The sequence below is a fragment of the Ursus maritimus genome, unplaced genomic scaffold (assembly GCF_017311325.1).
Source record: "Ursus maritimus isolate PB19 unplaced genomic scaffold, ASM1731132v1 scaffold_9, whole genome shotgun sequence".
Lineage (NCBI taxonomy): Eukaryota > Metazoa > Chordata > Mammalia > Carnivora > Ursidae > Ursus > Ursus maritimus.
This window is the reverse complement of record NW_024427107.1, coordinates 10,578,360-10,590,520: the sequence shown is the minus strand read 5'-3', so window position 1 is coordinate 10,590,520 and position 12,161 is coordinate 10,578,360. Positions and strand designations below refer to the sequence as shown.

Here is a 12,161-nt window from a genome sequence, read left to right as displayed (position 1 = left end):
TAATTCAGTAGGCGATGCTGAAACCCGTCTGCTGAATCAGCCTCATCAGTACGCCATACAGTGGAGTTTAACCTTATCAGTCCAGATAGTGGGGTCAGCCTGGGCAAACCACTACTGACCGTAACCCTAAATGGATACTTTGTGTTTTCTTCCTTAGGTAGATACAATTAGCTTAAATGCTGCAAGTACACTGTTGGTTTCAGGCACCAAAGAAGGCACAGTGAATATTTGGGACCTCACTACGGCCACCATATTGCACCAGATCCCATGCCACTCAGGGACTGTATGTGATACTGCTTTTAGCCCAGGTAGTATGATCCTTTTCAATACAGATGATAACTGGGGGAATTGGAATTATTACTTTAAAGTAAGAATGTAAAAAGGAAAACAGTCTGCCGATAAAAAGTGTTGCCTGTATCTGAGACTGCTTCATGGCACAATACCGTATACTTATGCCATTGGCACCTACAGAAAAGCAGTAGCAGACATTGTTCTTAATTCGTCAACTCACAGGAGAAATTAATTTATAATATGGAAATGAACTCACACCAAAGGGTCATCAGCCCTGTGTCTTAGAAGCATTTCAAGGAGAGGAGAGTCATCAGTCCAGTACAAGTAGCTCAAGGAGCATTAAAGTGAACGTTGTGCCAGAGATAGAATGTCAGAATAATCTCCCACACACTTCTGAAGCCATGTCACCTTGTGTTACAGACAGTCGCCACGTCCTCAGCACAGGGGAAGATGGCTGTCTAAACGTCATAGATGTGCAGACAGGGATGCTCATCTCTTCTCTGACTTCAGACGAGCCCCAGAGGTATATTTTTTGAGTTGCTAATGAGGGAAGACATGTACAAATTCATGACCCTGCCATTTGGGCTTGCTTTGGCCAGGGTACACAGCCCCTCCTTCATGAGGACTAATCAGATGATTATTTCTAAATCATGCTCGCAGATGCTTTATCTGGGATGGAAATTCTGTTTTATCTGGAAGTCAGTCTGGTGAGCTACTTGTTTGGGACCTGCTCGGAGGAAAAATCAGTGAGAGAATACAGGGCCACACAGGTAAGCAGTTATACAGTTGACTCACCTTTCTTCCTAAAATGCTGAACTCAAACCTGCTCTTCCCATCAGGAAACATCCTCTTCCCAGGCAGGAAACACACCAGTTCCCTCCACTTGGCCAATGGTCCCCTCCAGCACCTTGGTGGGCCAGGTGATCTGCAATCTCTTGGGTCCTTCAGGACTGAGATTGATGTTGACAGACATTTGATTCCAAAAAGGAAGTTTTTAAATTAACTTCCACGTGGAGAATTAAAAACCAGAGTAAAAGCTGGAATCGTTGTTTTACGTACATGCCCATAGTTTTAAAGAAACCCAAACACAACACAAAAATAATAAATTACAATGAAAAGGATCTTCTTCCCACCACTGACCCCACCCCACCCCACCCCCAACGTTCTCCTCCCTGAAGGATGCCTTCCAGTCTATCCTGGAGGTGTGCCCTCTTACGATTGAGAGGGTAGGTTGTAGGCATATTAACCGTTCTGTCCACTTGGGTTTTTCTACTTAGTATCTCATGGAGATTCACGGTATTTGCGTACCTCGGCATGGTTGCCTCCTGATCTTCTGGAAGATTTATGGTTTTTAATTCTTCTAGTATCTATGGTTATAAGTACCTATTTACTTTCCACTGTGACCAGTAACTGCCCCCTTATTCCCTTCCCTCTGTCACTCCGTTATGTGGTTATTTCCTTAACATCGTAAAGTGATCTGTTTACGTCATCCTCAACTTACTGGCTTAAGTAACATTTGACTCCTTCCCATAGAAACAGAACTAGCAAACTTCTACCAGTTCCCTACCTTCTCCTCTCATCCGTGTCCTGACTACTGCTGTAGGAATCGCTGTTTGCATCCCCTTATTTTAGCTTTACGTTTAAGTGGTTTTATTACTCAGAAGTTCTTGTACCAAGCAGTTATTTTTAATTTATACACCTAATTACAGGATGAGAGAAGGCAACATAGTACTTCAGAGTATATTTTGGGGGGCCCCTGGTCAACTTACTACCTAACCACAAGGTCTCTCTCTCTTAGGTGCTGTGACATGTATATGGATGAATGAACAGTGTAGCAGTATCATCACGGGAGGGGAAGACAGACAAATTATGTTCTGGAAATTGCAATACTAAGTGCCTTTTCCTCTCTTGAATGTTAAGTTGAACTCTATTTAATGTACTTTTAAACCAGGCTTTTAAATGAACTGGTGAATGTGCAATGATAGTAATTAGAAGTTTTACCACATGAGACATTGTGGTTTTAAACTTCCTAAATCATGGCAACTTCAATGAAAGCCATTGGTTGCCACCCTGTAAGGCAGACAGATGTGGCAGTGTTAGGGAGGAAGCGTCACATTTGTAAGGCAGACGATCATCCCAGTATGCTGATGGTCAGAAGACAGGTTTGGGTGGCAAAGTAAAGTAGCTAAGAGATACCAAACTGAAATGGGAAAACTTTCAGAAAACATTGAACAATTCGGAATTTTCCAAGAAAATGTGCAGTATACTCTACTACTTCTGAGTCACTCTGTTTTGTCTTCCTAACCTACAGAATTGCTGCCCATCTGGGTTTTTGGGTATGTGTTTTCATGAAGTGGTTACTTTGTATAACCTACTGTCCTCAGATTCTAAGAACCTGGGGAAAGATTAGCAATTCTTGTAACAGTAAGTTTACTGTGTATAGGAATGGTTTATTTCATTATAGCTATTAAATGCTCTTTTCTACATTAAAAATATTTTTCTGTAATGAAAGCAGTTTTCATTTTCTTATTTAAGTGATTTATTACCAAGACTAGTACCTTTTAAGAGCTTCAAGTATTGATCCTTCTAGAAAACCATACTTAAGTGATGTGAATGTCATTCATTCTTACATTTTTGGAACCATCCTCAGACCCAAATCTAGGTAACAAGGTAGGTAAACTGGGAAACATTCGGTTTGCTTTTCCGAATTTCAACAAGGTAAGCTGTAAAGCAACACTGCTGACTTCCTTTTATATCATGACAATGTTTTTAAAGACTATAGAAGAGAGTTTTATTTTGTAGGCTGTATGACATGGAGGAAAAATGACCCAGGGTAACAGTTTTCAAAGTCCGTCTTAAGTGTCATTAAACAGGACTCAGTCCCCGGTGTTGCCGGGAGCGTCCGTGGCCTCTGTGCAGTCCCGATGCTCAGCCGATGCTCAGCCTGAAGCGTGCAGGCTGGCCATCTGCGGTTCACAGGTTGAAGCACTTTTCCTAACACTCCTACTCCCTCGGCAGAGCGCTTCTGTCAGGGCCTCTGGATGCCCACTGCTCTGGGAGACAATTCCCATGGGCCCAAGGTGGGAACTTCACGTTCAAGTTTGGTGAAAGGCACGGACAGTTTCCAAATGATGCAAGAGACTAAAGTCAACTTTATTTATACATATTTAATTAGATGGAATAGGCATAAACCAAAAAGAAAAAAATCAGGGTAAAGGTCACTGCCATTTTGTTTGTAGGGAGGGGTCAGGAAATGACCTGGGAAACATCCTAAGACCATCCCAAAGTAGCTAGGTTACAGAATGTTAAGAGTAAATGACAAAATTAGGTATTATTCCACTTAATCTACAAATGAATAAAGGGAGTCAAGAGTTTATCCTATTTGGTATGAGAATTTTTACACTTAATATATAGTGATTCATTTCTCAGAAAGTAATACCAGTAACTTTTAAAGAAAGAAATTTCCATTACACAATCGACTAGAAAATCTCAAATGCAACTAAGCAGCTATGTTGTAGCTCAGTATGTACCATGAAATTGTTCTGGGCTAGTGTACATTTCAGTTTAACATAGAACTGCATTTTAGGTTGTAGAAAGGCAGCAATAGTTCTATTTTGGCTTTTATTCTAGATGCTTTACACAGTTAAGGCGACAGTTGAAGCATATTAAGTAAAGGTAGTTACAAGTTAATGATGATCAACACAATCTCTTGCAACCTACATACACTGTATAATGCTTACATGGAATGAAACCAGTGTACTTAATTGGTGTTCACAGGCACATACACACACACACACACACTCACAAACTAAAAAACCATCAAAAACAATCATTCTATATGTACTATGGTAACACATTAAAAATGCAATTACACCATAGAAGTAAAGTAATATGAACAGCACTACTTGATATGTAAGATAAAGGTGATTGGTTCTAACACAGAGCTAAGCCTGTATCAGTCATTCTAATCATAATGGCTTATAAAAGCATTGGGTTTCCAGTAGAGAAACTACTCTATGAAAATCAGTTAATCTGTCCAAAGTTTCACATCTGTAAAACCAGGATAAGGCTATAACGATCTTGAAGTGTGGACAAGATATCCAATCAAAACAGTAAGATTCCCAGCCATAATGTAAGATAGAAAGGTCTTCATGCAGCATATGCTCTCTGGCTCCTAGAAAGCTTCATGTGCATAATATAAAGTTAAGTTGCCCAAGAAGTAAACTGGAGAAGTTCGGTGAAATTTCCACTGTGCCATGACTTTTAAACCTCAGGAATGGTGTGATCCATCAGGCTTTTCATAATGCTTGGTGCCATCCTATGAGAGAGTCACTTTATTAAATAGTGCGGTTTGGGTTTCTTTTTTCAAAAAGGCTATGCTAATCCAAGAAAACTCCCATTCAAACTTAGTGGGACTGTGGGGAGAGGGAAGGCCTTTTTTTTTTTTTTTTTTAATGAGTTCAGATCTAGGAGCCTCAGGGGAATCTAGCTGTTTGCAAATGTATCCAGTGTGAAATGCCATCTGTACCTTGGCTAGAAAAATTAGATAAGATACAAGTAAGTCCTGGTATATTAAAGCTGATGACTAAAAACAAGGAAAATGACAACACTGTTATGCACTGGGAGGGAAATGGGAAGAGGGAACCTATCACTGGTTTAAGAGAACAAGTAGTCTTGACTATAACACTTGCCTTTTTTTTCTACCCAGAAACTGAAAAATTTTATTAAGGTTATTATGTTTTTAATCTTTTAAATCTTACTTCCACAGGCAAGATAGATTCTGAAAGAAGGATCTAAGTTGGCTTGGCAAAAACAGCTATGATAGAAGCCAGGATTTTAAAAGTTCTAGGAAGATAACAACACTTGCTGCCTCTTCTATTCCCCTACTCAGCTGTCCAATCCTCATTTCCTGAGGCCCATCCTAGCACCACATCCCACACCCCTACATGAATCTACCTGCCCCCTCAGATGCTCTCAGAACAAAAACCATTACTCCTAACATCCCATAGGCAAGAATGCTCCATCATGAACTACCAGAATAGATTTCTATTGAGCAGAGGAGCTGCAGGCAGAGTGCAACTGCAGTCAACTTTACTGCAAGCTGAAATGAAAGTCTGCCCACTTCTGCTCATATACCTCTTTTCAACTAGAAAACGTCAACATTTCAGAAGTGTATGGTGAATTTTATTCAGTACTTGGGAAGTTGTGAGGGACTGTCCTTACCTACCAATTCTTCTGATATAAATAAGTAACTTCAAATTTCTAGATAAATGCCATGTCATCCCTTAGGTAAAAGAACCAAAGATTTGAGACTTAATATAAGCACTGTACTTTCTTTTAACTCAGACGACCATAAGCACCAAGTTGAAGTACTGTCTACTTACCGTTTAATAATATGTTCAAAGATAAAAGCAGGCATGATTGTAATAGTAACTACAGTCTCAGATGTTGACAGTATGTCTGCAATTTGAGAATCCTGTTGAAAACACGTAATGAAAATTAATACTAAGGCTTTATTTCATAAATATGAAACTATGTTATTCTTGATAAATATGTCCTCTTACTTTTTGCTAAGATCTCTAAAATCTGACCCTTGATATTTATAATTTTTTTTCCAGTTTTTCTTACCAAGTTTAATTCTATAGAATCACCATTTTATAGATGGAAGCAAAATTGCTAAGTAAATTGAGTAGATATTTTAGCCAAAATATCATCTGTTCATTACTGAAGATGAAATAATTTTCCTCACATACAATACTACCCTCAGTTAATGGTGCATTCTTAACGAAGTTTATGAAATAAACAGGTCTTAATGAAAACCTTTACACCTTAACATAGGCATATTTAGGAATCTGTAGAGGAAAAAAACAAGGTATTAATATAAACAGAAACTATGACTCATTTCCTACCAATTCCTGGGTTGAAAAAGCTGAGCAATCATTCATTCAGAATGTCATCAAAATCTTCAATGCCCACGTCTCCACAGAATTCTAGTTCAAGGGACTGCTGAGATCACAGAGTCAAGCCCTATGCTATAGGAACATTAATTACAAATAGCCCAAGTAATTCCTTTGGCCTGAGGGCACAGCCAGAGCCCCAGGTCACCCATCTCCCCACTGAGTTTCTATTTATTTTGAAGGTCAACATGAAAACACCACCAAAATACACAAATGGAAAAGACATCTGCTAAAATAAAACTGCAGCACAAGACATGAGTTCTATTCCTTACCTTCAGCCCTATGACATTCTGCCCATTGACTTCACAGATGTTATGTTCTGTGAGAAGACCGTTTCTGGCTGCAGAACTGTCTTTCACTATGGATGTTATCTTTCCATTTTTAAAGATAAAGCCCACATGTCCAGTACTATCCTTATGCATGGTAACTGTCCGTTCAAAGGGCCTGTAAACATAATGGATTAAATTAAAAATTTCACTCTTCTATTGGTCCAAGTTACTCTTTGAAAGTTTCCATGTGAACTGTCTAGTCAACTCACCTGTCACGAACAGTCATAGTAATCTTCTCTCCAAAAGCTTGTTTGAGCACCTTGTGTGCTTTATCAGAGCTCCAGCCTGCGCAGTTTTCCCCATTGATCTGGAGTACTTGGTCCCCAAATCTCAGACCAACCAATGAGGCTGGAGAATTTGCCTGCACCAGCTGAACAAATATGCCCTAGAGAATAATAAAATAACTTTGGTTATTTACCACTGTTATGATATGGTTTAAAAATGCTGGAAAATTAGGAACAAACTGTTCAGATTAGGAATCTACCCTAGTGAAAAAAAAAAAAAGAAAGAAAGAAACTACATGAATATGTGTGTCGTTACTCCCAAAAAGGAAATGGAAAATTTTATCAAGGCAATGACCCCAAGAAATAACAGAAAAATGTGAGATCTCACTAGTAATTTCTACCTCAAATCATGACCCACCACCCACCTGACCAACCTCAATCATCCCCTTCATCTTGGAATAAAAAATCTAAGGAAAATAAAGTAGGGTTTCCATAGTAAATGTAAGCTTCTATGGGTCTGGTAGAATACAAAAATAGGTATTGGCACATGGTTCTTGTTTAGGGGGAAAGCAAGTCAACTGTTAGAAATTTCATGATTTCTTTTAGTTTAAAAAATGATAGTTTAGTGTAAGGTCATAACTCTCCTTATAGCTGAAGGACTCCTTAACCCATTTGCTAAATTATAGGATAAATAAGACTGGGTTTACTGAACAGCCTAAAAAGGTGGGTACATTCAATACCACTCCAGTTCTTAGAAGGAATCCACTATGAAATACAGAAAACTCAAGTTTAGTCAACCCACATGGGTATTTATACTTCTATAAATTCCCAAACTCAGATGTTGAAGAAAATGTAAACAAACAAGTATAAAAAGAGTAAAATTGGTAAAATATGAAAGTTCTACAAAGTTGGACCCTTTCTATCCTCTTAGGCTGGATCAAACATAACTTCTGTCCTGTGTCTTACAGTTTACTTTAGGGCAGTACTGAAAACTAGACGGCACCCTGTAAAATGGTCAGAGCAGTGAGTTTTGGCCAAATGGAGAAATCCACTGCACGGATAAGTGCATTGGAGATAGGGGCCTATGAAGAGTGTCTTGTCTTTTAAGACAGAGGAAGGAGCAGAGAAGAAATCCTGGCAGATGGGCAGCATATACTTATCACTGAAAGGAAAGGGAAAGCAGTGAAGTCAGGGCTTCGAAAGAAGCACACTGATGTGTCCTGAATAAGTTACATGTCTGTAGTCATTGATGTCCTCAGCCCTCTGGGTGGGTAGGCAGGCAGGGTTGGGGCTTCCTACCAAGACCAGCCTCAGCCATTTACCACAGTGTGGGACACTCATTATCATTTTCTGTGTGAAAAAGTTGGACAATAAGACTTAAGACTAATAAGGAATCCAAGAGCCACAAATCGGGATAAAAGACTCAGCATATCCTTAACAACCCTAAATGCCTCCTCAGAGAGTAACCCTGTTTAATTTCTTCAGTATGGTGAGGTAAGAGGTAAAGTAATTACAAAGCTAAAGGAATGGCTGCTCTAATTAGAAAATCACTTTTACTCAAAAAATGACCTATTAAATTCAAAACGAAGGATGGAAATAATAAAGCAGCAAACCCACTTCACAAATGATCATTATTTAATTTAAAAATAGACGCCATAAAGGCCACCGATTCTCACTGGTCAGTCTCTTAACATCACATATGATGCCCTATTTGAATGCCATAATTTTATTTGTATAAACTATGTTATAATATATGAAGACCAGTGAACTGTACTCCAGAAAGAAGACTCAAAAAAAAAAATTTCATTTAAGGTAATGAAGTACCAACTCTGCCTCTTCAGAATAAGGCATCTCCAAGTGGAAAAATTAAAATTAGCAAATTTAAAATGATCTTGATTATAAATGTAATATTATAATTAATTAAAACATTCCCACTGTAAATTATTCTAATAGTGATTACTTAATATTTCAAGCTATTTGGACAAACTGAAATACAATTTAAAATACTTACATTATCTATTGATTTAAGCCTGAGCCCAATTTTTCCATCTTGATCCTTACACAAAATGACTTCACGAATCCCTTGCTTTATTTCTGCTCTACGAATTCCAACATCATTACCAGTTACAGGAGCCACCATATAGTTCATACTGGAAGGTCTTGCTACCAACTGCTAATAAAAACACACACAATGTGTCAATACTTAGAAACATTCTCCATGAAAAAAGAAAAACCTAAAATGAAAATTAACTTGAATATATTCAGTCATATTTTCCCAAAAAGTAATCTGCACATGTTTCCTTCAGATAAAGTTTGACTTATGCAAAAAGGACCCTAGTTTTTATTTACTAATTCTTAAGGAAATTATCACCTCCAGTAGATTCAATGACATACCTTCTGAATTCACTGGTATGTGCTTCATGTATACTTTGGCTTGTCTCCAAATGTATTATCCTTGAGTTTAAAGGCCATACCATACTGCTGAAACTCACACAGTATTTTCCAGAGGGTTCTTTTATATGTGGTCTGATCTTTATTAGACATCTACTGATCCTTTCAGCATTTCTATAGAGAGGGAACCTTTTTACCTCACAGTGCCACCGTGAGAATTAAAACTGCATGTTTACGTGAGTACTGGCACACACAAGACAGGATAATATAGTTCTCGTTCTCTGTAATGAACATTTATGGATTAACCAATTGTATGCACAAACCAGACTGACCAAGAACGGCAGATACCCTGTTTCCAGATTTTCAATTTTCTCAAGTTTTTTTTTTTTTAATAAATGGTTTATTGATACATTACAAAGAATGACAAAATTGTATTATCTATATTTCTAGACTTAATGGCCATCCCATAGAAAGCATCTTTGGAATAGAAAAAAAGATTTTAAGAATTTGTTTTCCCATAATCATAAAGCTGCCATACGCAGTCTGGGCACAGCTAGTGCAACATTTTCCTCAACCCACAGGCTCCATTCCCTTTACCAACTATTCGTAATATGCTTGGGTCACTCACAGGAGAACACTGTCAGCATCAATATTTAGCAGCATTTCAAAATACGTTTTTTTTGTCTTGAATAAAAAGCTATTCTTTTAGTGCAGTAACTTATGTCTTATTACTTTTATACACAAGATATGATCCTTTAACATTTATGTAGGTAAATATCTCCCACTTTTTTGAAAACTCCCAAAGACTTTGAGGATTTTATTTTTTCACAATAAAAGAAAAGGGCAGTGTCAACCCATAAGAGTCAGCCCAGCAGCGTAAGTAGACCCTCTGCAGAGCTCAGCTCCTGATGCAGGAAGTGATTTGACACCCTCCCCTCGCCCTCAGCTCTTAGAAACGGATCTGAGAGGGATCAAAGCAGTAACTATCTGTATTACTTCATAGCCTAGAGAGGGAGAAAACAGATGTAAAAAAATACAGTCTAATAAAAATATTAGAAGCCAAATCTGTTCATTCCAGATGTCTGCAAAGGAGAGATTCTATGGAGTATGTAATGCAGAAAAGGTATCACTCTTAACACAAAAAATAAATTGTGGACACTCACTCAAGGCCAGGGAAGCAACCAGAAAGAGCAACTGATGCTTCAATTGCATGGTCACCAGGAAGGGCACATACCAGAGAATTTGGGACAAGCCTTCCTGGTATTGTGGTTCAACAGCCTTCGGGGGACGGAGGGAACCAAAGGCCAACACCGTCACGTGTGAAAAGGCTACTATGGGAACAACATGACAGTCGGAAATCAGCTAGAGTCTGAGTTAGACACCGCTTAAGTCCAGCCTGCACTTGCTTTCTCGTGCAGGGCTTGAGACATGCAGAGGCATCTCTGACATGTGTAGGTGACCCTTCTCGTGAAAGACAGAGAGGAGCCTCTTCAGGAACACTTCCGCCTCTTCAGGTACACTTCCTACTCAATCATTTTCATTTCAGTTCACCACTTAAACTAGAGAAGACGCTGTAAGCTATCCCCACTAGCTTCTAACTTGGACATGGCACCAAAGTACTACACATACAACTGAATGAACGACATTTTCCTGGTTCTTCCACTGGGCGGGCTCAGTATGCTTCTTTGGACTGAACAGGTTTGACAATGTTCAAGAAAAGCATGTAAACATAGCGCCAGATTTTGTTAGTCTCTGTGACAGAAAATTGGTGAAGCACTCCTCGGCTCTTGTATAATTCAATGACTGGCTTTGCCACATCCTTGTACTGTCTTAGACTGGCAGCCTGGCTTCGGGTTTATCATCCTGCTGGACCAATGGTTCACCCATGATGTCATCAATCCCATGTACATGACGTGGATTAAAGTCCAGGTTATACACCCTTTCGCTAGGAGGGTGAATCCAACGTCGGCTGAGACGATCTTTGAATGTTTCAAATGGAATGTTCTAAGTGATCACTATCTCAAGTTTTCTTGACCAAAACTGGTTTTTTATTTTAAGTGAACCCTTTTCTCAACCGAAAAGATAGTGAGAGAAGAGCTAATCAAAGGCTTCTTTGTTGGGATCTGTCAAAAAAAACAAAAAACAAAACCTCTAACCTACCTAAGAACTGTGATGCTCAGAGCAGCATTAATAGGGAAAGAGGAACCTCAACTACATAATCACCACAGATGGCAAATTTTTTGTTCAGAATTCCTGGTAATTATGATAGCATATTCCAAAGCTAATAGTCTAACAGGAATACTGTACATACACAACTACACTAGAAATCAGAATGCAATGCCGGAAAATATTACTTGTGAGATTATAAAGGTTCAAAAGAGAAATGAGTACAGCTATAAGAGACACAGGAAAATCAGGTAATGGGATAGAAACAGAAAAACTTAGAGCAAATGAATTAGTTTAGCTGGAATACAGAACAAAAGGGTTGAGTGGGTATTACTATTGGAAAATATTTTTTCCAGCAATATTTTTAAAGTACTTGACTTACTAGGTGTTCTTACTTATTATGACCAATACCACATTACCACTGTCCCCTTCCCCCACTGTAAGCAAACAACACACTTAAAGGGGTTCTACTTAAAGGATACAATATATGCTTTGAATGAGCAACCAAATTTCTACAATAACTTTCTAGATTGTCTTCCTGATTCTCCACAGAGCGAGCACAGAAATCTTAAAAAAGGAAAAGAAATCATGATTAGACCACTCCTACAACTCTGATCCCAATCCCTTACACCATGGTGTACAATGCCACACAGTACCTGGTCTTCACTACCCCTCCAATGCCATCTGCTGCCATGTCCTGCCTTGCTTCCTCTGCTCAACACACAAGTCTTTCTCTCAAGTCCACTAAGTTCATTTCTGCCTGAAAGCCTTCAAGTTCCGTCTCTACTGTACGGAATATTCTC

General features: G+C 38.7%; 2 protein-coding genes across 5 annotated transcripts in view; one reads left to right on the top strand and one right to left on the bottom strand.

Moving 5' to 3' along the window:
• The window catches only part of NSMAF (neutral sphingomyelinase activation associated factor), a 57,696-nt gene extending 54,899 nt beyond the window's left edge, over positions 1-2,797 (top strand). For 2 of the 3 annotated variants that reach the window (XM_040625521.1, XM_040625520.1), the window contains exons 28-31: positions 158-308; positions 712-814; positions 952-1,061; positions 2,090-2,797. In XM_040625521.1, the coding sequence (XP_040481455.1) occupies positions 158-308; positions 712-814; positions 952-1,061; positions 2,090-2,184 (459 nt within the window). In that variant the 3' untranslated portion in view covers positions 2,185-2,797. Of the gene's footprint in view, positions 1-157; positions 309-711; positions 815-951; positions 1,062-2,089 lie in introns of those variants that run through there. The other variant, XR_005833606.1, reaches the window with a different exon arrangement.
• Positions 2,798-3,438: 641 nt separating this feature from the next.
• The window catches only part of LOC103677454 (syndecan binding protein), a 37,545-nt gene continuing 28,822 nt past the window's right edge, over positions 3,439-12,161 (bottom strand). Inside the window, exons 5-9 of one of the 2 annotated variants that reach the window (XM_040625522.1) lie at positions 8,813-8,974; positions 6,787-6,962; positions 6,521-6,692; positions 5,676-5,767; positions 3,439-4,609 (exon numbers count right to left, since the gene is read on the bottom strand). In XM_040625522.1, coding sequence (XP_040481456.1) covers positions 4,555-4,609; positions 5,676-5,767; positions 6,521-6,692; positions 6,787-6,962; positions 8,813-8,974 — 657 coding nt within the window. In that variant the 3' untranslated portion in view covers positions 3,439-4,554. The remainder of the gene's footprint in view (positions 4,610-5,675; positions 5,768-6,520; positions 6,693-6,786; positions 6,963-8,812; positions 8,975-12,161) is intronic. The other variant, XM_040625523.1, reaches the window with a different exon arrangement.